The 26,851-nt window shown below is 41.5% G+C and overlaps 1 protein-coding gene across 4 annotated transcripts; it reads left to right on the plus strand.

The window, feature by feature from the left end:
• Positions 1–53: 53 nt before the first annotated feature.
• IHO1 (interactor of HORMAD1 1) lies at positions 54–24,785 on the plus strand. 4 transcript variants are annotated; one of them, XM_054693955.1, is made up of 10 exons: positions 54–114; positions 980–1,037; positions 2,150–2,224; positions 2,853–2,923; positions 7,025–7,199; positions 9,581–9,744; positions 13,745–13,793; positions 13,990–14,077; positions 22,404–22,507; positions 22,861–24,785. In XM_054693955.1, exons 4-10 carry the CDS (start codon positions 2,868–2,870, stop codon positions 23,962–23,964), a joined length of 1,740 nt encoding a protein of 579 aa, XP_054549930.1. In that variant the 5' UTR covers positions 54–114; positions 980–1,037; positions 2,150–2,224; positions 2,853–2,867; the 3' UTR covers positions 23,965–24,785. The 4 variants fall into 4 exon arrangements, with proteins under 4 accessions (XP_054549930.1, XP_054549931.1, XP_037384899.1 ...); XM_054693956.1 differs by lacking the exon at positions 2,150–2,224; XM_054693957.1 differs by lacking the exon at positions 54–114 and having other exon boundaries at positions 259–1,037.
• Positions 24,786–26,851: the final 2,066 nt, after the last annotated feature.

The following is a 26,851-nucleotide window of genomic DNA, read 5'->3' on the forward strand; positions in this document are numbered from 1 at the left end:
CATTGGTCAGAGGAGACCCGGGGGCGGGGCCGCGCATGCTTAGGTAGCTTGTCAGGACCCACCGCCCCCTCGGCCAAATCAGTGCAGCCCCAGGGCGCATGCCTTCTGTCACAGGTGGAGAAGGGGGGGAGGGGGGAGTGTCTGGATTCACAAACTGGGAGGGAAGTGGAACCCTCGCTGGGGCGGGTGGGCTGGCAGGCCAGCGGAGGGGGGGGGCGACAGGGGGGACAGGCTTGGGGGATGGGTTGGGGCCTTAAGGAGACCTTCGGAACCGTTTGACTGGGACTTGGAGTTTTGTGAGACTCTGAGTTCTTCGTTTGAGCCTCACCTTGGAGTACGCAGCCGCCCTTTCTTCCCTATGACTGAAGGCCGCTCTGGCGCTTCAGAGAGACGTCTGTGGCCATCCTTAGTTGTTTTTGTCAGACATTCAGGGGCCTCAGCCTCCCATTCAGTCCCAGCTGGGGACAGACAAGGCCCGGAAGCCCGGGTGAACAGGAAGCCCACTTTGATGATTTTTACGAAAAGTCCCTAAGAGGCCCTAGGAAGGACATTGGAGTGATGTAGTCTGGGAGCCCAGAGTGTGTCTCCTGGATGGAGAGGGTGAAAATGAACGAGGAGGCTGTATGAGTTTGAGGAGGGCCTGGTCAAAGCCAGAGAGGCCGCGAAGTCTGATGGACAGATCAGCTTTTTCTGTGCCTACTGGAGGAACAGGATGGGCGCTCAGAAGGCCTCCTACCATGAGGTTGAAGACAGGGTGGGGTGGAGGGGCTCTGCCCTTCAGGGCACCCTCTTCCGCTTGCCGATGCCTATGGCCAGGACCCTGTGGAAACAGCTGCGAGCCGGCTCACACTCAACCTAGGAATGGGAAATGAGGGGGGAGGGAACCCTGCCCTTGAAAGCTTTCAGTATGTGCACTTAAGTTCGCTTGCCTTAGAATGACCAGTGTCCTGTCTGAGAATGATTACCTCTTTATTGCTAGTGTCCCTGTGCCAAGAAGCCCTTGGATTTCTGCTCTCTGGGAACTTAAGCCTCTAAAGGTAGGAGAGAGGTAAACGCACAAGACAGATAAACCTAAGACAGAGCACCTCAAGTCCCATGTGGTTCTTAGACAATCAAAGGGTGTAATCATGGGATTTCTTCAACCGCGTTCAAGAAGCCTCTTAAGTTAGGTCTGAAACCCTGGAAGAAATCATTCTAATCCCCAGGTCGCAGAATATAGAAATTATTCTTAGCATAAACAAAAATGGTAGTTGATAGACGATATAGCATCTAGTTAATAGCCTAGTATTAATGTTCTTAGTGGTTTTGTAGTGATTTTTTTAAAAAGATTTAATTAATTAATTAATTTATACAAGAACTGGGGTACAGGTCAGAAGCACGGGAGGGTGAGAGGATTCACCAGAGACAGAGTGGGGAGCAGAACCGGCAGACGAACCAAAATACACTGCTGCGGGGAGCAGTGGGCGAGGCAGGAGATGTCTGCCCCGTCATGTGGGTTTCTCCCTGGCCGCTGGGGAATCAACCAGGCGCTGCAGAGGCTGCAGAAAGCTTCGCAGCGCGGTGCTCAACCGCTGCACCACCGGGGAGGCCCTCTTGTAGTGATTTGTATAAAATTGTATAGATTCTAAATATTGACTCTAGAAGGGGAAATTTATTTTTTTTAAAGATTTATTTATGCATGCAAGAGCTGTGGTGTAGGCCAGAGGTGGGGGTGGGATGGGGGTGTGGTAGTGAGAGCATTCACCAGAGACAGAATGGGAAACAGAACAGGCAGATTGACTGAAATACACTGCTGAGGGGAGCAACGGGGGAGACAGGAGAGGTCTGCTGCGCCATGCGGGTCACCTATAAACAGGGATAAACAATACTTGTCTCACAAAATCATTAACTTATATCCTGCAACATAGCTCATAGCACTGTGCTTGGCACATAGTAAACGTTGTGAAAATGGTAATGCCCTCATTAGCCTTTTATCCTGTGTTTTACTCTTAACGTGCTTATAAAACATATGTCTATAAACTCCCAAATGCATCTATTTTCTAGAAAATTAAAAAATGTCAATGTAACATGTCTCTTAACAAGGTTAAATTATATTAAAAAATACCAAAATATCTTTATTTGTTTAAAACTTCTGTTTCATTTTATCTAGGTCTATATTGGGACAGTAGTGTTTGATCAGTTATAGCTACATATGTGTGGGAGTCCTTTTCTGATGCCCTCAATGGTAATACATAATATTATAAACATGAATGTTTTGTGATATCAGGGAGAAAGACAAATTTTAGAAATTGGAATTGTTTCAAAGAATCCAAACTATAAACTATAATAAATTATAATAAACATAATAAACTGTAGCATGCAGTGTCTTGGCAATGAACAAAGTAGGCAACTACTTCTAAGAGGTATGGGAAGACACTTTTACCCAGGCCATTGTTCTTTATTCTTTACTGCCCAAATTCCACAGCGCTTGACATCCCATTGTCCTAGGGTCTGGGAAGAACTCATGTTCTTGAGGGTGGTTACAGTCATTGTATCAGACAATGAAAGATGAGATTTATCTGTCCTTTCCTAAAAGTAGAATATTAGTAGGGTGGTAAGGAAAAAAGGAAAAATGGACAGAGGATGGAAGGAAAAATTATTGTTTCATGGTGACTGGGCTTTCCCTGGTATTAAAAAGGGGGGGGAATTATATGCCGTTTAATAGCAAACTGTTTCTGGAACATAGGTAATAGGAATTATCACCAATTGGATGGGTATATAACTGCTGAAATGTCTTCATCTACTTATATGAGTTACCAATAAAGTAATCTTTGGGGAAAATGTTTTAAATTAATATCTCTTCTTTTTAATAGGGTTAACCATAAGAAATGAATTTTAATGTTTGGAATATCAAAGAGATGCTTAGTATTCCCTCAGGCTCTAGGTAAGTATTATGGTTATATTTTCTGATACTTAAAAGGATCTTATAGTAACATCGATTTAATAGGAAGAGGCTCCCATCCTACTTGGTTATAATAAGAATTACTCCATACAGTGTCTAGCTCTTTTCTCCCCTTCTCCTGTCACCACTATACTTTCCCATACTTGCCTTTTTCCTACTGCCTATTTCCTGATTATAAAGATAATGTCAGTTCAGCTGTGTGTGTTAATCAAGCAATGATTCTGTGTTCAGCATTGGGCCTATGGACTGTGAGGCCTGTGAGACTTAGATGTAATCCAACATATAGGAATTCTTACCTCAGTTGGAGCAATTGCTATTGAAACAGAAGGAAGCAAAATCAAGACAATGTTCAGGGATGTATTCAATTGTATATTACAATTCGTAGGTACTATGGAGTTCAGAGTCACTCTAGCTGTTGATAAGGCTCATTGAGATATTGCCCCTACCCCAAACATAATACTTCACTGAGGTACTTACATTGATGTACATCATCCATGCAGTAGGCCTACTATTGCTAATTTGGTGGGTGTGCCCTGTAAGTATATATTTAAGGGATTTCTAATTGCTTTTCTTTTCTTTCTTTCTTTTTTTTTTTCTTTAAAGGGCTTTTCTCTCTCTTTTTTTTTTTTTTAAGATTTATTTATAAAAGCACTGGGTACAGTCAGAGGCGCGGGAGGGTGAGAGAATTCACCAGAGCCAGAGCGGGGAGCAGAGCAGGCAGAAGGACCGAGGTACACTGCTGAGAGGAGCAGCGGGTGGCAGGAGAGGTCTGTGCGCCATGTGGGACCCTCCTCCGGTGGCCTGGGAGCATCTGGGGATCGAACCGGTACTGCAGAGGCCGTGGGCACCTTCGCAACCCAGCGCTCAACCGCTGTGCTACCGGGGAGGCCCTCTAATTGCTTTTCATATGCTTTTATCATTGGATAGTTTCTTTTCTCTTAGAAATGTTCCTAAGGACAGTTTTTAATTCAGCAAAAGCCTAGAACACTGTTCTGTTTAATTCTCAAAAAGAAAAAAAAGTGCTTGTAGTTGACATAGAGTAGGGAAAATCTATCTTTAATTCTAGATCATAGTTTTAAGAGGTAAATCCTCCATGATTTTTATAAGCTCAGTAATGAGCTGGGGTTTTTTTGAATGTAGATAATTTTTCTCTTTGACCTAAAAGGGGAGTCACAGAGAGCTACTTAGCTATTTTGAGCAATGATTATGCAACCCATTATTATATTGCAGCACAATATTATATGTGTGCAGTCCATTACATTAGCTAATCTTAGAAAATCGTTCTGTAATTTGAAATAATTCTTCTTCCCTGTGCTAAACTATTTGAGATATTTTGTTGGTCTCTTATTAGTATATGGAGGTTCCTGTAGCATATAATATGTACTTATAGACTACCTAATTTAAATTTAATATTTGGAAGAGAAATGACTTGTGTTTATGTATACTTTAATGAAAAGCATGTTTTCTCAGGTTACATAATAGTATCACAGATTGTTACTGATATGTATTTTAAATAAAAGCTTGTCTACCTACTTACGTGTTGTCTCTGTAGTAGGCATAGTATACTGGTTCAAGTGTGATTGTGTCATTATCACTAGTCCCATCATATGTGAGGTTTAAAGAGTGGTGCAGATATCCAGGGGAAACAAGTTAAAAGTCCACAGTTAGATGTATTGTTTTTTTGTTTTGTTTTGTTTTAAGATTTATTTATTTATGCATGCAAGAACTGGGGTACAGGCCAGAGGTGTGGTGGGGGAGAGGATTCACCAGAGACACAGTGGAGAACAGAACAGGCAAAATGACTGAAATACACTGCTGAGGGGAGCAGCAGGTGAGCCAGGAGAGGTCTGTTGTGCCCTGTGGGTAGCTGCCTGGTCAGCTGGGGATTGAACTCATGCTGCAGAGGCTGCTGATAGCTTCGTAGTGCTGTGCTTAACCTCTTGCACCACCAGGGAGGCCCCGTTTTGTTTTGTTTTAGATTTTTGTAAATTTATTACATTTCTTACTTTGCTAACTTGAGAAAAGGAAAAAGTGCTATAAAACTTTTGGGTAAGCAGTTGCCTTGTTTTTCCCAAGACAGGAAAATAATTTAACTCTAAACATAATATTAGTTTTGATTATAGGTATATTTCTAAACAGGAGCCTGGATTAATTCATGTTTTATATTTCTGAATACTTAGAATTCGTTCAGATGAAGTATAAGTTAGTATTTAGAACTTTCTTAAATACAACCCTCTTCTTTGAATATGTTATCAAGGATGAGGCCACCAAGCCTCCCTGGTTGTGCAGGGGTTAAAATCTCAGTGCTGGGCCTCCCCTGGTGGCTCAGCAGTTGAGCAGTGGGCTGCAAAGCTGCCCAAAGCCTCTGCAGCACCGGTTTGGTCCCCGGTTGCCAGCGAGAGTCCCATATGGCGAGCAGACCTCTCCTGCAGCGCCTGCTGCTCCCCTTAGCAGTGTATTTCGTCAGTCTGTCTGTTCTGCTCCCCGCCTGGCTCTGGTGAATTCTCTCACCCTCCCGTGCTTCTGACTGTACCCAGTGCTTGTATAAAAAAAAAAAAGTCTCAGTGCTATCAAGCTATTGCCAGCCACTGCAGCATGAGTTCCATCCCCGGCCAGGTAGCTAACCCACATGGTGCAGCAGACCCCTCCTGTTTTGCCAGCTGCTTCCCTCAGCAGTGTATTTCAGTAAATCTGTCTGTTCTGCTCCCCACTCTGTCTCTGGTGAATCCTCTCACCCTCCACACCTCCGGTCTACCCCTCAGTTCTTATATGCGTAAGTAAATAAAATGAATCTTAAAAAAAAAAATAGAAATTCGTTTTCTCACAATTCTGAAAGTTGGGCATCCTGGAACCATAAGCTAGCATGATTGGTTTCTGGTTGAACTCCCATCCTGGTTTGCAGGCAAGCAAGTGCCTCCAATCTGTGTCCTCTCATTTGGAGAAAGAAAGATCGAGTGAGCTCAGTACTGTTTCTTGTTATAAATACACTAATCTCATCATAAGGATTCCACCTTCATAACCTCATCTAACCCTAATTACCTCCCAAAGATCCCATCTCCAATGCCATCACATTAGGGATTAGGGTTTCAACATATGAATTTGGGAAGGACACAACGTTCCATAACAAGGTCTATCTTTTGTTTGCGGCTTTATGGCTCCTTCTCTCCCTCCAATACTGTCCCCTTGCTTTCCTACAGGCACATGCTTTATGAGAGTTTGTGTATGTCATTCTAATTCACCTTGTATACACTCAGTTATATACTTGTTTGGAGTGTCTAATGTAGTTTTTTTTTTTTTTTAAAGATTTATTTATACAAGCACTGGGCACAGTCAGAAGCGCGGGAAGGTGAGAGGCCTCACCAGAGTCAGAGCAGGGAACAGAACAGGCAGACTGACGAAATACACTGCTGAGGGGAGCAGCGGGTGGCAGGAGGGTCTGCGCGCCATGTGGGACCCTCGCCAGTGGCCGGGGATCGAACTGGCGCTGCAGAGGCCGCAGGCAGCTTGGCAGCCCAGCGCTCAACCACTGCGCCACCAGGGGAGGCCCGTGTCTAATGTAGTTTTAAAAATTTACATAAATGATAGAGTATAGAAACCATTTAAAACTATTTTTTTGTGCTCAAAATTATATTTTGAGACTTATCCATGTGGTCATAAATCTAGGTTATTGCTTCTAACTTCCTTCAGTTATATGCACATGCCATGTTTTTTTGATCTACTCACTTAGTGATAAACAGATTAAATTTGTTAAAGGATAATATTTTCTTAATCCCTACAAGTTTTATGAACTTTGATCTCCAAACTTGTGTCATATCCATGGTGCTGTCGTACAAGGAATAAAAGTGGTAATCATTAATACTTGAATTTCCATCTGGTTGTTCCCTAGCTGTTGTAATCAAAATGGTTGCCATTCAAAATTTCCTTGTGTTTCTATATAATAAGTTCTACCAGTGTGTAGGGAACTGGGGGATCATAACATGTTAGCACTTTGCCCAGAATATTCTTAAATGAATAATTGTAATTTATGATTTCATTTGTTAAAAATGTTTGTCAATTTGACATAATTTTCTTCCTTAATTTCAGCACTACTAAGTCATCTAACTGGAATAATAATCAGACTGATTACTCCAGCCTCAGTGATTCTCAGTTCCTCTTTGGATCCCAGTTCTGTCCAGAAAATTCAGAGACCCTCTCAGCACCACTGGATTTTGGTATCCACTTGAGACATCCGAAACTATCACAACAAAATTCTCTGGATGTGAGTCTGATTTCCAGAATTTCTCTGTACACATTTCTCTATAAACTATAAAGAAGATAAACTTTAAAGAAGACTTACTCTTTTGTGTTACATAATAGAATTGACTATCTGTAAGGGTTACTTTTGTAAATGGATTTGTGCTTGATTGGTGTTTCATTTGACTTGGTAGTCTGAAATGAAAAAAATTTTCTACTAAAACTTCTATTCTATTCTATTCTATTCTATTCTATTCTATTCTATTCTATTCTATTCTATTCTAAGTTGCACTTTCTTCTTTCTACTGGAAATGTAGAATAATGTCAGTACCCTGACCTCTCCTAGAGAAAGCTAAATATTGCTTGACTAGTCATACTGTTGTCTGTGAAAAAAAATTTTTTAAAGACTTATTTATTTATGCATGCAAGAACTGGGGTTCAGGTCAGAGGTGGTGGGAGCCAGGGTGGTGAGAGGATTCACCAGAGACAGAGTGAGGAACAGAATAGGCAGACTGACTGAAATACACTGCTGAGGGGAGCAGTAGGTGAGACAGGAGAGGTCTGCTGCTCCGTGTGGGTAGCTCCCTGGCTGGGGGATCGAAATTGTGCTGCAGAGGTTGCGGATAGCTTCATAGGTTGCATCTTAACCCCTTGTGCAACCAGGGAAGCCTTCTGTGAAAATTTCATGAGGATAAAAAGAACTTTAGTAAAGTAGTAATAAAATAACAAATTTTATTTCAGATCTATATTTTTTTCCTAAGAAATTTCAGGTGCTTCATGGATTTCAGTCTACTATGTCATGTTAGCTCCTTGAAAAAGGAAATGATGCTTCTGAGACCTAAATTAATGAATAAGGGCCAATAAAAAAAAAAGCTTCTTTAGTCCTTGAATTTTGAGACTAGCCTGTTTTTGCTTTTGAGTCAGAAATATTTCTATATACTTATTTATTTTTGCTCTAAAACTACACATTGACAAAAACAATGAATAAGCTTAGGTCAGTGCTTTACTTAATAGCATATGCTCAGAGAGAAATATTTTTGTACAAAAATTGGTACCCAGGGGCTCCCTGGTGGCACAGGAGTTAAAGTCTCAGCTCTATCAAGCTATCACCAGCCACTGTGGCGTGAGTTCAATCCCCAGGCAGGGAGCTAACCTACATGTGGCAGCAGCCCTCTCCTGTTTTGCTCGCTGCTCCCCTCAGCAGTATATTTCAGTAGATCTACCTGTTCTGCTCCCCACTCTATCTCTGGTGAATCCTCTCACCTCTGGCCTATACCCCAATTATTATATGCATAAATAAATAAAAATAAATCTTGAAAAAAAATCGGCATCCAGTAATATAAAGGAGTAAATGTATTCTCTGAATGTTTCAGAGCAAGTTTTATTTAAGAATTCAGGAAATGGCTTACTAAGTACCAACATGGCCAGTGTCGAGTTCATGTTAAATTTATCAACAGGTGTAGTGTACCAGAAGTTGAGCAACAGCAATTTAAGTTAAACTTATTAATATGACTGTGACACATCATTATAACAGAGAGTGTTAATAATTCTCTTACTGCCTTTATTTATTTATTTATTTATTTATTTATTTTAAATAGAGGCATGTTTTATTTATTTATTTGTTTGTTTGTTTGTTTTGTTTATACATGCACTGGGTACAGTCAGAAGCGCAGGAGGGTGAGAGAATTCACCAGAGCCAGAGCGGGGAGCAGAGCAGGCAGAAGGACCGAAGTACACTGCTGAGGGAAGCAGTGGGTGGCAGGAGAGGTCTGCGCGCCATGTGGGACCCTCCTCTGGTGGCCGGGGAGCAGCCGGGGGATCGAGCCGGCGCCGCAGAGGCCGCGGGCAGCTTCGCAACCCAGCGCTCAACCACTGCGCCACCGGGGAGGCCCCTCTTACTGCCTTTAAATTTATGCAATTGACTTTAAGCCATTTTATCTGACATTTTAACTATCTTTGTACTGGTCAAATAGAAACTATGCTTTATTTAATATAATTTTTCTGGTGTATATGAAATTAAAAGGAAATACAGGCCTCCCTGGTGGTGTAAGGGGTTGAGTTTCAGCACTATTATGTTTTTCCCAGCCAGGGAGCTACCCACATAGCACAGCAGACCTCTCCTGTCTAGCCCTCTGCTTCCCTCCGCAGTGTATTTCCATAGATCCGCCTGTTCTGCTCCCTGCTCTGTCTCTGGTGAACCTTCTCACCCCCTACACTTCTTGCCTACACCCCAGTTCTTCTATGCATAAATAAATAAATAAATCTTTAAAAAAAGGAAATTTTACGTGCTGTGTTGTTTTTCAGCTTTATGGTTTACACTTAAATATGTCTCTGCCTTGTACAGAAAGTAGTGATTTTTATAAACATTTCTATGTGTGAATTGCGATAAAGATTTTTCTTTAACAGAGTGAACCTAGTATTTTCACAAAGTACCAGACAAAACCACAGCTGTTTGGAGGAGATACGAAAGATGGAGGCTTATTTCCTCTTCCTTCATCAGTTGGAAAATCAAAAGGTCTCTTGGAACAGTTTGAGGAGAAAAAACAAAGGACAAAAGACAAATGTGACAGGTATGCAGACGTTTAAAGTGAATTATGTCTCATATTTTCTTAAGGAAAAGGAAAATGGAAAGTTTGATAGTCAACTAATTCAATTTTAACATGATTTTACTGTTGTCTTTACAACTCATTTATTAATTACTCTTTATTTGCTTTATTATTAACGTGACTCATGACAGATTTGAATATTACTGCCACAGTTTTGGCCCCTCTGGAAAAGAAAAAGATATTTGACTTCTTAGAGAAGTTCAATATTCAATTAATGTTATATTTATTCTGCCCTTTATTTTTTTAAAGATTTATGTATGTATTTATTTATTTATTTTTATTTATACAAGCACTGGGTACAGTCAGAAGCGTGGGAGGGTGGGAGAATTCACCAGAGCCAGAGCGGGGAGCAGAGCAGGCAGAAGGACCAAAGTACACTGCTGAGGGGAGCAGCGGGCGGCAGGAGAGGTCTGCGCGCCATGTGGGATCCTCCTCCGGTGGCCGTGGAGCAGCTGGGGATCGAACTAGCGCTGCAGGGGCTGCGGGCAGCTTCGCAACCCAGCGCTCAACCACTGCACCACCGGGGAGGCCCTATTCTGCCCTTTAATATGTTTTCTTCTCAGATAATCAGGGTAAGAATATTAGATAACATTTGCTTTAACATCAAGAATATAGCAAATATAGTCAAAAGATAATGTGCAAATACTGGGATTTTACCAGTGTTTCCTTGATAGACCTAGTATAGACTTTGAAGTTTTAACATGGGCATCTGAAGTCTACATGAAATAGATGTTTGTAATGTTTAGAATTTACATCAAAATTTAAGTTCCTTGGAAACCATCAAACTTAATAGATTTTCCATTTTATCAACTGGAATGCTATATCTAAGTTTGTTTTTCACTGCACATTCCTCATTTTTCATTCATTTAACTGACCGATTATTTAAATTTTTTTATTGCAAAGTAGTTTTTAATATTTGCTTTTTTTTTTTTTACTTTAATGCCTTTTTAAATGGGCATGTCTTTAAAGTATTTTTCTTCCTTGATTAAAAAGATGTGTGTATGTATGTGTGTGTGTGTGTATATACACTTATATATGTAAATTTTTTTTTAGTCATATTAACTTTACCAAGTGAAACCAAGCCATGCTGTTTTTAAGCTAATTTTGAAAACTGCAATGTTGAAAGTAGCATTTTGGGGTGGTAAACACACAAAGGACCAACTTGTGTTCTGGACTACTGAAAGGAAACCACCATCATGATTTGTTGACAGTTTTAGTGGTGTCTGAAGATATGAGGGAAAGGAATCGATGACTGAGAGTAAGTAAAAAAAGAAGGAAAGGGGGCCTCTCTGGTGGCATGAGGGGTTAAGACATAAGCTGTCCGCAGCTTCTGCAGCACGAGTTCGATCCCTGGCTGGCCAAAGAGAAACCCACATGGCGAGGCAGACCTCTCCTGTCTCGCCTGCTGCTCCACTCAGCAGTGTATTTCAGTCAGTCTGCCTGCTCTGCTCCCCAATCTGTCTCTGGTGAATCCTCTCATCCCCCACACCTCTGGCCTATACCCCAGCTCTTGTATGCATAAATAAATAAATATTAAAAAAAAAAAAGAAGAAGGAAAGGAGAGTAATTTTGTCTGAAGATTAAAATGTCTGGTTGTGCCAGAATGTGAAAGAATAGAGAAAAAGCTAAAATTGAGGGTATGTAGTCAGTTGTAGAAGGTTTGAGGGAAAGTGAATTTTATTTGCCTTGGTTTATAAAACCTGCAAATAATGGGTTTGAAGAGAAACAATGATATGTGTTGGAAATTTGACCGTATTGCATTATTTGTTTGATTTGTTCATATGATAGAAAAAACACTGATTAATCTTTTGGCCAGTGAAAATGAAAACAAACAAACAAACAAACAAAACCTGTCAAGAGATCAATCCAAATGATTTCTCTGTATAAATGAATTATATAATTAAAAAGAATCACACACAATAAAAAAAGAATATACCACATGAATTACCACGTCATAGTTCAAGATGATTTTCTCAACTTGAAAAGTTCATATTTTTAAAGATATATCCTAAATTTTTCATATTCTTATATGTGTCAGTTTTTTAAAAAGATTTATTTATTTATTTATTTTTAAAGATTTATTTATTTATACAAGAACCGGGATACAGGCCAGATGTGCAGGAGGGTGAGGGGATTCAACCAGAGACAGAGTGGGGAACAGAACAGGCAGACTGACTGAAATAGACTGCTGAGGGGAGCAGCAGGTGAGACAGGAGAGGTCTGTCGTGCCATGTGGATATCTCCCCAGCTGGCCGGGATTGAAACCGCACTGCAGAGGCTGTGGACAGCTTCACAGCACTGCGCTCAACTGCCTGCACCACCAGGGAGGCCCAATTTTTATTTATTTATGCATATAAGAGCTAGGGTCTAGGCCAGAGGTGCAGGGTGTGAGAGGATTCACCAGAGACAGGATGGGGAGCAGAACAGACAGATCTACTGAAATACACTACTGAGGGGAACAGCCAGTGAAACAGGAGAGATCTGCTGAGCCATATGGGTCAGCTCCCTGGCCAGGGATCAAACCCAGGCAGGGGCTGTGATAGTGCTGAGATTTAACCCCTGTGCCACCAAGGAGGCCCATACCTCACTCCCTTATTAGCTCATCTGAGAACCAATATTCCAACATTAAACTACATTATACGAATAAAACCATGTATATATAATTTTATATTAAACTGATTTATAGATAACTGATAGGTCTCCTACTATGTTAACTGTTATATTTTGTTGAGTTAACATTCTTTATAACATTATATAGGTTTCAGGTATATACCTTATAAATCACCATCTGTATATGCTGTATTAGGTTCAACAGCAAAGTTCTAGTTTTCATCCATCACCATACAATTGACCCCTTTTACTAATTTTTCATCTACATTCCCCTTCCCTTCTAACCGCTATTTTGTTCTTATAGTAAAAAAAGTTTTTGTTTTGTTCATCTGTTTGGTTTCTCTACCACACATGAGTGAAAACATATGGTATGTCTTTCTCCATCTGACTTATTTCACTAAGCATAATACCCTCTAGTTCCATTTATGTTGTTGCAAATGGCAGGATTTCATTTTTTTAAAAAAATAGCTGAGTAACAGTCCATGTGTATATATACATTTTTTTTTACAGTCCCACAATTTATTTTTGTTTTATTTAGTTCATCTGTTTGTTTTCTCTGTACACTACAGGAGTAAAATCATATGGCATTTGTCTTTCTCTGTCTGATTTATTTCACTAAGGTCCATCCACGCTGTTGAAAATGGGCAGGATTTCATCTCTCTTTTTTAAAAAAAGATTGATTTATTTATACAAGAGCGGGGGTACAGGCCAGAAGTGCAGGAGGGTGAGCGCATTCACCAGAGACAGAGTGGGGAGCAGAACAGGCAGACTGACTGAAATACACTGCTGAGGCGAGCAGCAGGCGAGGCAGGAGAGGTCTGCTGCGCCATGTGGGTTGCTCTCTGCCTGGGGATCGAACTTGTCCTGCAGAGGCTGCGGATTGCTTCATAGTGTGGTGCTTAACCCCTTGCGCCACCAGGGAGACCCTGTGATAGTTTCTTTTTTCTTAGAAATTAATATTGTTCCCAGAATGGTCTCTATACTACTTTATTCTTACAGTCAAAATAATAATCATTAGACGGATATATCCGGGAGTATTGGACTATCAGAAAGAAGTCATTGTGTTCTGAAGTCATTGTTGCCATAAAAATGAAGGTGGATCTGCTCTGCTGTGCTAACCTCAAGTTAAAATTTAACCTCATTTAAGATACTATAGAGTGGATTTTAAAAACAAACAAAAAAAAAATTTGCTTTGGAAATGGACTTGAAAAGTCTATGTTCTTTTCCCCAGCAAAAGTTTTTCTGTTTTGATGCTACACTAGATGGAGGCCTTCCAAGTTCATGGAATCAATTCCAGTACATATTGTTTAAATGTTACACAACAATTTATTTTCTTTTTTCTCTCCTATTATAGTGATACTCTGTACAATTTCATTTCCCATGTCAGAGAGAGCATTAATAGAGTAAGTATATCTATATTTCAAGGAGTTTAGAATGTCTTATATTTTAAAAAGATGCATAATCATACTGCTTTTACTTCAGTTCTTATAGAATAGCAATGTTTTAACTACCCTTTTTAAAAACCATTAAGTGACAATTCCCAAGCTAGCAGAATAAAGCGACAGTTTGTGAATTTTTTCTTAATTTTGGTTTGCTTAGTTGCAGACATCTGTGGAAAAGTCTGAGGAATATCTCAGTTCAAGAAGTCAATCTATTTTGGATTCTTTGGAGACTGTGGCCAAGACAAGTGAGTGCTTCCTGTTTGAGGTTATCAGCAGAGGGCACTGGTGAGCAATAAACATGAACTTTCTGACCCTAGCTAGGTTACTACGGTGGATGAGGTTCCATACAGCAGTTCAGTTAAGAGAATGGGCACTTGGGGTTAGCCCTGAAAATTTATGGAGGACTATATTCTGGGTAGTAGGACCCTCCTCTGTGTGGGAATGCCCCTGGTCCCTAGATGCCTTTTGTGAACATTAATTCTCCTCCTAGTAACTCTAGTACTAACTAGTAATCTAGCTCTGCCAGATTTCTTGCCTCATTGCCTGAATTGAATCAGCAGTATTCCTGAATCCCAAATGAATTGCTGGCTATAATATCTATAAAGACACTGTTCCCTTAGGATTTAGAAATACTCCAGTTTTCTACTGTTCTTCTGGCTGCCTTGGTTTCAGTGAGAACAGTTTTATAATGAATCACAGCATATTTTTCAATTTCAGTTACAGTTTGTGGTTTGTAAAGTCCCCTGCTTGGCCAATGAATGATTTATGTTTAGATGAATTAGAAAGCCATGGTCCTGGCCCTTACTAGACAGAAGAGAGCCATAGCATAACAGATCTTCCTAGGAGGAAATCTCTCAGGAACCATCCACTTCTCAGTTAAATAACAAGATGATGACTGCATCTGTACTTGTTTGCATGTGTCTGTGTGTTTGTTATTCTTTATTTTAAACAAATTGAACATTTATTCAAATGCCATAGAGTAGATTGCTCATGATTTACAAAAATTAATCCTTTTGTGGGGCTTAGAAATTAATCCCCATCTGTCTATAAAGCAGCACTGTACTGTCTGCTGGCTTCCAAACTGAGTATCCCACACACAGGGCAACTGTGCATCTGTTTGGAAATAAGTCCTGGAAGCTTAGGACTATTACCCTCACAAGAAGTAACAAGACAAAGAGAAGGAGCAAATGAAGGATGTTTCCTTCATATAACATGATATAATAACTCATCTGTAAGTACTCAAGGAACTTTTTTTTGTTTTTGTTTTTGCATTCTACATTTTTAATTGGGTGAAGTTCAATAAGGAGGATAGCAACAAAGGCGTGACAGTTAAGGTCCAGAAAAGGAGATGGAAGTGCCCATATTTCCAACACAAAACCAAGGTAGAGACAGGGCTAGAATTAAGTTTAGCTTAGAAGGCACATATATCCTGATCCTTCACCCTGATGGTTTCTTAATTTTCAGCACCTAACATTTAGGAAAGGGAGCCACACTGATAGGGCAAATAGTAATAAATACTGCAGTATCATATTAAACAGAAATCTATTTCAAGTCACCAAGATGGTCTTCACTCTGCTGATTCTTGTCCCAAAGCCTTGTCCAGCACACAGGCCAGGAGCCCCCTCTCTGTCCTCTTTCTTGAGCTCTTCTTCCCTCTTGCTCAATTTGCTGGTTATGTGTTAAAGAAGACTTTGGGTACTCCTTCTAATTCTTCCCATGAAAATACTACTACCAGGCCTCCCTGGTGGCACAAGGGATTAACACACCACTGTGAAGCTATTAGCAACCTCTGCAGCATGAGTTCCATCCTCAGCCGGCCAGGGAGTTACCCACATGGCACAGCAGACCTCTCCTATCTTGCCCGCTGCTCCCCTCAGCAGTGTACCTCAGTCAGTCCTCTCACCCTCCCACACCTCTGGCCTATACCCCAGCTCTTGTATGCATAAAATAAGTAAAATACATCTTTTTTATTTTATTATTTTTATTTTTTATTTTTTAAAGATTTATTTATTTATGCATACAAGAACTGGGGTACAGGCCAGAGGTGTGGGGGGGAGAGGATTCACCAGAGACAGAGTGGGGAGCAGAACAGGCAGATTGACTGAAATACACTGCTGAGGGGAGCAGCGGGCGAGTCAGGAGAGGTCTGCTGCACCATGTGGGTAGCTCCCTGGCCGGGGATCAAACTCTTGCTTCAGTGGCTGCAGACAGCTTCATAGTTTGCATCTCAGGCTTGTGCCACCAGGGAGGCCCTAGTGAATGAATTTTGATGATGATCATGATGTAATGTATACAGGTGTCACATTCTAATGCTGTATACCTGACGCTTATATTATGTTTTAAGCCAATGTTACTACAATGAAAATTATTAAAAAGAAAAAAAAAAGGAATGAGGTCCACTTAGATGGACCACATTGGAGTAATCTATTCATTGTTAACAAAAGCAGTTCATGTGCACATAGTTCGTTTGTTCCAGGACACATCTGTGGAGGAGTTTGACCTGAAAATTGGGAAGGGTATCCCAGAATAAAAGGAGGGTTGAAGAATTGCCTCTTATGCCCTAGAGACTCCCGAGCCTTTCCTCCAGCTCTTATCAGTACAGCAAGGAGAGAAAAACTAAAGAATAAAAGGAAAATCACTGACCATCAGTGAAAAAGCATTCCTTTCCAAGTTGCATCAGAATTTGATCTCTACTGGGCTCTTCTCAAATTACTAAAATAGAAACGACAAAAAAAATCATCTCACAATAAAACCGATATTGTCTAGAATATGAAAGTGGATTTAAAGTGGTATTTTTATTTAAAAAAACAAATTAAATTAGCTTTCTTCTAGAGAACACACACACACATACACACGAGATTTATAATCTATAGATGGATGTGCACACATATTAATGCAAAATTCCAGAAACCTCATAATAATAAATCCAGGAAGTGAACCAAGATCTCCATGGGGGAAATTTGATCATTTTACATTGTATGCCTGTGTATATCCTGCTATGGCTTTGAGTTATTTTCATAAATAAACTTTTTAAAAGAGAAAAAAAAAAAGGCTAGACTTTGGAAGTAATGACCTTGATCCAAAAGGAGAAGAGCCTGAGCATGTTTTCCAGGGGACAAAGAAAGACTATGAGAATATCACCGATTCTTCCAGAACACAGAATCTAGAACACTTGTTTTGTCTTCCTCTTTCTCTGCTTTTGTGGTTGGTAATGTTCACTGTTGCTAAGAAGCATTGCTATTTAGGAACTCATCTAGGATAATTACATTTGCTTTCTACTACAAATATCCACATGGATATCTGGAAAAATATTTGACTAAGTTTAGGAAAAAGAACCCAGTACTTGAAACATAAGTAAACAATCTGCTAAACTGGTTGACACATGGAATTCAACTTGTGAGAAATCGAAGAAAATTTGCCTTCTAAAAAAATTATTTTATTTTGTTTTAATTTAAATGTGGTAAAATACATAGAACATAAATTTTACCATTATTGTTTTTTTTGCAAGATCACACTGGCTTGTCTTCTTAGTCATAATAAGTTCTCTCTTACCTCAGAACATTTGTACTTGCTGTTTCCTCTCCCCCTAGTCGTTGCAGGGCTAACTCCTTTTTATCATTCTGGTTTCCTCTTAGATATCTCTAACTCTGATGACCTTATCTAAAGTAGGTGCCCTCCCATCCTCTTATTTTTATTATAAAACCTGTCATAGCATTTGTCACAATTTTCATTTATTTGTGCACATGTTTGTCTTCTGGATTGGAAAATTCATGTAAGTAGAACATTTTGTTGGAGATTTTATCTGTATGCCTAGTACAGTGTCTGATAATAAATTTTCAGATAAAGCAGCAGCCCTTCTGCCCACCTGTGCCTATGCAGGTGCTTCATTCACTGACCTTATCCCTTTATACCGGGGCAGAGGCAGCTGTTCTCCCAAGGCTGCCTGCCTGTGACTATACAGGCCTCTTTTAGCAAAATTGTCTCTTTGGGGGCAGCTTTTGATGCCTGCTTATGTCTATGCAAGTGTCCTTTATTTTTCTCTCCCTTTTTTTTATACTAACTCTGCCCTTTTGGATATTAAAAAAACTGTTTTCATATAAAATTGTAAATCTATTAATATGTTCAAACATATCAGAAATTCTTTAATTTTCTTATTAGAGACTTCCTGCCTGTTGTTTAGTCTTCCAACTCCAGATGTTATATTATTCTTTAAGGCCTAGTCAGAACTTCTTTTCACCGTCATTCTGAGAATCCTTTTTTCCATGCTGTCTTGGATCTCTTTGTTCCTGAACTTTGACTTGTGTTGGTGGTACACATCTTCTAGTTACTTTTGTGATACATTTCATTATCTTCTAATTCTCGTTTGGTTGTTGGGATGTTTGATGCCATTCTACTTCTTAATTTTTTATGTGTGCCCCCTCTTTTATGGACATTTTCTGAGTCTCATCTTCCCCCTTGGTATTATGAGAATCAACTGAAAAAGTGCCACACGCTTTCTAGATAGTGATATGAATATAAAAATAATACTTGGTATATTATTCCTGATTACTTTCTAATTGTCTTGTGCATTTAAGATCTGCATGAATTTATAATAGTTTACTGTGCTTTCCCTTTTAAAATTCATGTTTATTCTCCAAAATAGAAAAAGCCAGAAAAAAAAATTTGAAATAGCTATTACAATTCTTTGTCCTCTTTCACAGGCTTTGAAACACAGGCTTTGAAACAAGTCTGAATAAGAAATAAAATGCTTCTCATAATTTCTAAACTCTATTGTAAAGTTTTAAAGTTTTTAATAAGATTGGGTAGAGATGCAAATTAATTATCTTGTAAATAGCTGAACAGTTTGTCCCAATGCCACGATTGAATAATCCATCTTTTCCCCACTGATTTCAAATACCCCTTCCTTTTCATTTCAGTCATTTCTGATCTCAGTTTTGGTCTCATATCCAATTTTTCCCCTCCAGTTTATCTTTCATTATGCAGGAAGTGTTCTTTTAAGGAGAAAATGTGACCTTGTCAACCTCTGCTTAACCATGTCTGTGAATAAAATCTTAGAATCAAGGCTATATTAATCTTGACCCACATACCCTTCTGACTATGTCCTCCAATCAAGCCTGCCTCTCCTTTCGTATGCTTTAGCCGTGCTGATCATAGGGTTCATTTTTGGAGAATATGGTCTTTCTTCTGTTGGTAGTTCTGTTGGTCATATTTCCCTCCCATGGGTTATTAATAATTAGGTAAATATCACTTCTTTAGGAAAGTTTTTTTTTTTTTTAAATTTTATTTATTTATTATTCATGCAAGCACTGAGTACAGTCAGAAGCACTGGAAGGTGAACGAATTCACCAGAGCCAGAGCGGGGAGCAGAGCAGGCAGAAGGACCGAAGTACACCGCTGAGGGGAGCAGCGGCGGCAGGAGAGGTCTGCGCACCATGTGGGACCCTCCTCCTGTGGCCGGGGAGCAGCCGGGGATCGAACCGGCGCTGCAGAGACCGCGGGCAGCTTCGCAACCCAGCGCTCAACCGCTGCGCCACCGGGGAGGCCCTCTTTAGGAAAGTTTTAACTCACCCCCAGGATTGGACTAAATTAAGTGGTCTCAAGCTTGATCTACTTTTCCTTTAGAGCTTCTATAACATATCTATAAACAGTTCTTTGTATAATTACTCATTAGCTACTTGATAAGTTTATAGTTTCAAGAAAATTTTATCTTGAGCACTCTTATCCAGTATGCCTTGCCTAATGCCTTGACTATAGTACGAGCCCATTAAGTATTTAATTAGTAATTAGATGAATAAAGGTATCACATGACTTGGAGTTTAGCAATGAAAATGACAATAATTAACTGTAATACAGTATATTATTAAGTGTGTGTTTGTAAGTAAAATCTCCCCAAGCAAAATAGGGTAGTCAATATCAGACTTGAGGGCCTCTCCGGTGGCGCAGCGGTTGAGCGCTGGGTTGCGAAGCTGCCCGCGGCCTCGGAGGCGCCGGTTCGATCCCCGGCTGCTCCCCGGCCACCGGAGGAGGGTCCCACATGGCACGCAGACCTCTCCTGCCGCCCGCTGCTCCCCTCAGCAGTGTACTTCGGTCCTTCTGCCTGCTCTGCTCCCCGCTCTGGCTCTGGTGAATTCTCTCACCCTCCCGCGCTCCTGACTGTACCCAGTGCATGTATAAACAAAAGAAAGAAAGAAAGAAAGAAATACATAAATAAAACATGCCCCTGTTTAAAAAAAAAAAAAAATCAGACTTGAGTAGTTAGCATTCAGTTTGCCAAGCTCATTAAAATCCAAATATAAATAAAGGATTAATAAGAGGAAGGTGATAAGTGATAGTAGATACACAAGTGACACAGCACAAAACAAACTCCCAAACCAGATAGGAGATGATATTTTCTAAGGAGGTGACTGCTGAGAACAGAAGGAGGAAAAGGAGTTATTTGGACTAAGGTGATGGTTGAGGGGATGGATAGGGTGACAAGATAAGCAAGAGTACTCCAAGTCCAGAGAACAGCATGTACAAGGGTCAATGATGAGAAAGATGTTGTTTTGGAAACAACCCAATGACACAGAGGAGGATGGCAGCTAAGAAGAAATGAGCCTGGGTCTTGTTAGTTACTTTAAAGATTTGGATTTCATCCAGTGGCCACTGGAATTCTTTTGAAAGTTTCAGTGAAGGTTTCAGAGGGGGTATGATCATCTCTGCATTCCAGAAAGATCACTCTGAAATAGTACAAAAAGCTTAAAAGAACTCAAACAGTACAAAGAGTGCTAAAGACAGTGCCAAAGAGTGCTAAGAACCAGTGCCTGGGGTAGAGGACAGGTCACTGTCAGTGGGTTCACACAATTGCACACACAGTTGCAAGACCACTCAGGCTCAGGGTCCAACAACAACAGGTTTATTTAACAAACAGGAGATTGGGCCAAGGAAAGTTTTTGAGGCCACAAATGGCTGGCTATCTCACCTCAGATAGTGTCCTTGGTGTCCAGAAGTCCCAAACAAAGGTCACTTGTGGAAGACGAAATGACACTCCAGCAGCCCACAAGAGCAGTGTGGACCAGGCAGAGATGGACTCAACAGCACCAGAAGGTGGTGCAGAAGACCTACAGGCTGTGGTCAGCTCTTTGAGATGCTGGGCCAAGCCTGAGGATGCTCCTTACAGGCACTGTCAGATGCAGGTATAGCGGTTGAGTCTCTGTGAAGTCTACAAAGGTCAATGAAGGTCTACGAAGGTCTAAGAAAGTCTGGTGAATCCCACAGGGGTCAACTGCTCCATATGTCTCTCTCTTCAAGGATCCTTTTTGAAAGTGGTACAAGGAATACTTCCTCTTCAAATGATGGCCACTGACTTCTTCAAAGGTGGTCCAATGAATCCTTCTCTCTTCAGAGGCTGGCTTCATACTCATTGAAGCTGGCTCTGCTTTATATCCCCCTCAGAGTCACCCACTCTACAAGCCTGACTGGATCACTTTCAATCCTAAGCATCTGATTAGATAATTTAACACCAACCAACTTGTTTTCCATTTTTCAATCCAAGAAATTAACTAATAAAGTGGACTTGAATCTAATTGGTCCATTTAGCTCACACCTGATTGTTTCTTTTTTTTTTTAGTATTTTATTTATTTTTTATTTGTATATATTTTACATTATTGTTCATTTTTAAACAATGTTTGCTCCCCACCCCCTTCAGGTGTAGTCCCAATAGAATTTCCTTCACCAGCTCACCTGTGCACCATCACCACAGTCTCCTGTGCTCCTCCCTCCCTTCCTTCACATCCCTCTCCCTCCTCTTTCCCTGCAGGATGTCTCTATAATTGTCTGTTTGTTTTTGTTTTGTTGTGTTGTGTTGTGTTTTGTATTATTATTTTTCCTTGATGCCTTATTTGGTTCCTCTGTATTCCTCCTATAGGAAACTGTCTGATATTTTTCTTTTTCATTCTGACTTATTTCATTGAGCATAATTCCTTCTAGCTCCATCCATGTTGCTGTGAATGGCATGAGTTTGTCTTTTTTGATTGCTGAATAGTATTTCATTGAGATTGGTTCATTTTTTTAATTCTACACTAGATAAAAAGGGGGGCAATATCCCAGCCTGTCCTGCATCCAGGAGCCATGGCCAGAACTGGCCTCACTGAGGAGGGGAGAGGAGGAAAGGGAAAGCCCACAGGCAGTGGGCTGATGCTATCATGCCTCAGCCCCAAAAATGCCATCTTGCCCCATGGCCTTTGGGGAGTATGGATCTGCTAACAACTCTGAAAACAGAGCTGGAAGGAAGGGCAATGGAGAATGTTGTTGCTGACATCTGGGCAACAGGTTTTAGGATCCCCAACAGGACTGAAGTTTGGTCTACCCTAGCCAGGGAGGGAGAGGAGAGACTGTAGAGGAACCACCCTATTTTGGCTTCCTCCCTTCGCCAAACCTAATCTGGGCAGACAGATCTGGCATCTAACAGAGCATGCTCAGGTGACCCATGCCAAATTCCAGATCCTTACTCTCCAATGCGGTGGCCTGGGAATGGTGGGGCATGCTGTAGTTTCATGAGGTGAGTTATCATTGTTCTGTTCTGTATTTAGTGCGAGAAACTGCACAGGCCCAGAGTGATCTAGTATTGGAAGCAATGCAGGACAAAGGCAAGGTGGAACAGGCACTCCTTGAGATGCAGAAGAGATCTGAAGCTGTAAGTGTATACCTTGACTTCTTTCCTTAATGACTTTGTCACTGAGAGACCCAGAGAGATACATTTAAAATTGCCAGTTTTCAGCCAAGAAAAGAGGCCAGCACAGACCCCTTGATAATGGACCAGAGTAGAGGCCAGCTTCTTCCCTCAAGGTTTATCTCCTCCCTCCAGTTTCTCTGGAATGATGTGCAGCCTTGGGCCCCTGCTCCAGGGCCTGTACTTCTCCTATAATGGTCCCAGCAAAGGAGAAGCCTTGGTTCTGATGCAACATCCTTTAGCTTGTTCTCATGTTTTATTGTGCCTTCAAAGTTGCACTTTCCATAACTCCCTTCTTTTTCATTGCCTTTCCCTAGAGACAAGCAGAGTTTATAGAAATGAAGTCCAACTTGAAGCACCTTGAAGTTTTAGTTGCCCAGCAGAGTAAGGACTTTCAGCAGCTGTGTGAACAGCTGGGCCAACTGAAGGTGCCCAATATTCTAGCAGAGCTAAAGAAATTGATCTCACTTCCTGGGGTACCCAGGCATGTAAAAGACAACACTTCCCAGACCTCACCACCTTTGGCCCAGAGCTTCAGTTTTACTAGGGAGGAAAAATATGCCTCTCATGAAACAGTTATGTGGCAGGGCCAAGGCCCCCCTGCTGCAAAGAATCTTACTGTGGGCTCTCTGTGGCCTGGGAAATATGGTGTCTGTGGTGAGGGAACTAAGAGTGATGCTCTCCAAGAAGAGGCTGCGCTGCTGGCAGCTGGAACCAGTACAAGAAACAGGCAAGTAGAGGACAAGGCTGTGCAGACAAACTGCAAGAATTGGGCTAGTAGTGAAACAAGCTCCCAGAGCCATGGCTCTGGCATCCTTGGTCACAAGGTTCCTGGTAATGGGGACCTGGTTTCCCAAGGAGCCTCAGAGCTTTTATCCCTAGATTTTTCAACCAGCATTCAGAACACTTGTCAAAAACATCACACCAAAGGCATGTTTTCATGTGACCCTTGTGAACAAATGTTGGTCACTGAACAGAAAGGCAGAACTGTAGAAAGAAGGGGGAGAAGCAAGAAGCAGCAGCCCAGGAAAGCCCATAGAGGTAGGCTCCTAGCCAGGAAACAGCAAACGCCAAGTAACACCTGTGCTGTCAATTCTAAATATCCTCAACTTCCAGTTTCTGGCCCTAAAAGGCCCCCTCAGAAGCAGCCACTGCACCTGTGGGATCCAAGGAGCCCCACAAAATCAGTGTCTCCTGCTCTGGGAGGAACAGTCTTGCCCAATAAGATAGCAACGGCAGCAGAAGGGAGCCTCTTGCTGTTCAACAGGTTCTCTTCCCAAAACAACAGTTCCCAAGAGGACCACCAGATTAGCTGGTTCAGTGACCTCAACCTTGGAAGTTCAGAGACTCCTCTATGCAAGGACCCGGGGAAGAATCTGCTCTATGACCTGGGCTTTGATAGTAGTGATGATGGTTTCTGACCGGCCCTCAGAGACTTCAGCTGATGCCTTATAGGTCTCAGCCAGAAAGATAAATTATAGAACACTTGGACTGGCCAACTGTAGAGAGTCCTGGAAAACTGCTTGGGGTCCTCAGGGTCAGAGGCCAAGGGGGTCACGACAGGGGTGGGGGTAGATTTGGCAGTTTATGTACCAGGTGCTAGCAGCCCCTGACAAGCATAAGGGAAAGTATATCCTTATTTATTAGAATGAATAGTGATGAGAACTAGGGCAGCCTCCTGGTTGTGGGGCATCAGGAGGGTGCGGTGTTTGGTGAAAGGAGGGCTGACTTCCATATGTTGAGTAGCAGAAGGGCTCTCATAAAACTGTTGCTGTGGCAGCATGACTCCCAAACACAATTTTTTGTCTTCAAAATATTCCCTATACCTAAACTTCCAGATCTCTTTTCTTATTTTCATCCACTTTGCCACCAGAGCTTTTGCATTTTTTTTGGTTATTGGACATATTACAGGACACACTAGGTCAGTCTTGTTGTGAGCAGAGACACAGAGCTGTCAGTGGAGTCCATGGAGGCAGTTAGGGCTGCCAGACAAATACCCAGAGCATCACAGTTCCCAGGCTACTGATTCCACTTTCCTTCCTGTCTGCTTTACCTTTGTCCTATCTTTCAACCACTCTCTTCAAGCAAATGAGACTTCGGTAGAATCTGCGCCATTTCTGGAGAGCAAGGGAATTATATCAGCCTTTGGCTTTCCATTTATATCTTGCTGAAGTTTTAAAATTTTTGCAATACAGATGTATTTCTTTAATAATAACAAATCAAAAATAAAGATGAAACTGTTAAAAGGCATGTGTTTTTTTCTTTTATTAAGGTTATAAAACTGATCTCCCATCAGTTTATTTAAGGAAATCAAATAGATAAGATGGGTGTCAGAAAGAAGTCCATTGTCTCGCTGAGCAGAGATCTGTGAGGCTCCTGCGTCGTCTTCTTCTTTTTTTTTTTTAAACATTTATTTATTTATTTATTTATACAAGCACTGGGTACAGTCAGAAGCGCGGGAGGGTGAGAGAATTCACCAGAGCCAGAGCGGGGAGCAGAACAGGCAGACTGACGAAATACACTGCTGAAGGGAGCAGTGGGCCGCAGGAGAGGTCTGCACGCCAGGTGGGACTCTCGTCCGGCAGTCGGGGATCGAACCGACGCTGCAGAGGCTGCGGGCAGCTTTGCAGCCTAACACTCGATGGCTGCGCTGCCACAGGGAAAGCCCTGAGGCTCCCACTTCTTGATCTGTGCAGGGTATTCATGTGAAGCTTCCTGTTTCAGGATTCTCCAAAGGCAGACAAGAATCGCAAGCAGTTGTCACTTCTGTCTTGCGGGTCTGACAGGGCTGGGAAGGTCTAAGCCTGAGGGCAACTTTTCTTTCTCCCCCACCAGAACACCCATGGCTTGTTACTTGCCTTGAGTTAGGGAATGGTTTGTATTTACCTCTGTAAGTTTATTCATCCTATTAATTTATGTCAAGCTGTTTTTTTGTAGGCAGCTCTCAATTCTTTAAGAGATGACAACAAATTTTGTTTTTCTACTGTTATGTGAGAACGTTAGGCCCCAGCAACAGTTTCATGTGAGGAAAAGAGAGTGCTGCAGCAACCCCCCCTCCCCACCCCAAAAAAACAGTTTTGTCCTCTGGGATCCTCGTAAGACGCCTTTGAATAAACCACACCCTACTCAGGCTGATTTTTCCTTTTTCCTGTATGAAAGTAAAACTCATGGCACAGACTTGCAGAATTTGCCCATTTTCAAGTTTCAATGGAGCCTCTGAATGGACCATTATAAAAAGCAGTGGTTTTGATTTCTTATTTTATATTCTTTATTTTCAGGAGTGTATATCCCACTAAAGTCTGGAGGAGCTGAATTTGCCAGCAGCACCTGGGGCAGGGGTAACAGGCCCCAGCTTCAGCTGTTCTCATTTCCAATCCAGGCCTCCTTTAGCCAGTACTTGGGAACCACAGGCCATGGCAGAGGCCTCTGTGGCTCAGAAAGTGCAGGCTTGGACTCCACCTCAGGCTGCCCTGGCCTCTTCCCTCCCCCTGGGCCTCACTGGAAGTCTCTTCACCCTGCTCTCTACCAGCCCCCACTGCCTTCCCTGCTGGTTTTCTGTGTGTGTACAAGGCAGGCATGGGAGGAAGGAGCCCAGCCACATAAAGGGATCCTTCCCGTCATGCCCAAACTGCCTGTTGAGCAGTTAGCATGAGACTTACAGAGCAGAAAGATTTGTATCTGGAAATCTTTTATTATTAAGTTGAAAAGTTTAATATTTAGTCATTTTAATTCGAGGTTAAAACCCTATTGAGAGAACTCCATCCGTGTTTGTGACCTTATTGAAGGCTCTGTCCACTTTTCAAAAGCAGGACCCTCTGTTCTTTGATTGAGCTGGGGTGAGTTACAAAATCCTGTATTTCTTCAGCAATATTTTGTTTAATGAACTCAAAGGTCAAAGTGATTCAATGATCCATGAGCTGGGTGTTCTTGTAGAAGGAGCAGTAAATTTATCTCCTAACAAAGCTGGGTTAATTAAAGTTACACTGTCTGTCTCTGGCAGTCATCAGGAAAGGATATTGTTTATTTCTAAGGCTTTTTTTTTTTTTAAATAACTACTGTATTCCTGCCAGATTTGGTGAGCGTGACACAGCCCAGACACATCCCTGAAGCATGCACCACTTTTGGCTCTTTGGATGCTGATGGAGATGCATGGAGATACAGGGGTAGAGGTGGTGGAAGGTCTGTGGGTCCACATCCCAGAGAGCCCCCTTAGAGGATCCCTTTGATAGGATGCCAGCTAATCTGAGGGTAACATGGAGCTAATAGCAGCAGCACCTAATTGTCTTGACAGTCAAGTACTGAATTTTT

This window comes from Talpa occidentalis, unplaced genomic scaffold, assembly GCF_014898055.3.
Source record: "Talpa occidentalis isolate TD23 unplaced genomic scaffold, MPIMG_talOcc4v2.1 talOcc4.10, whole genome shotgun sequence".
NCBI classification, from domain to species: domain Eukaryota; kingdom Metazoa; phylum Chordata; class Mammalia; order Eulipotyphla; family Talpidae; genus Talpa; species Talpa occidentalis.

Bases quoted from the DNA above. Each gene is read 5' to 3' on its own strand.
- IHO1 (XM_054693955.1), top strand. From the start codon at position 2,868: ATGAATTTTAATGTTTGGAATATCAAAGAGATGCTTAGTATTCCCTCA. The intron at 2,924-7,024 runs GTAAGTATTATG...CCTTAATTTCAG, and splicing joins AGTATTCCCTCAGGCTCTAG to CACTACTAAGTCATCTAACT. The intron at 14,078-22,403 runs GTGAGTGCTTCC...TTCTGTATTTAG, and splicing joins GGAGACTGTGGCCAAGACAA to TGCGAGAAACTGCACAGGCC.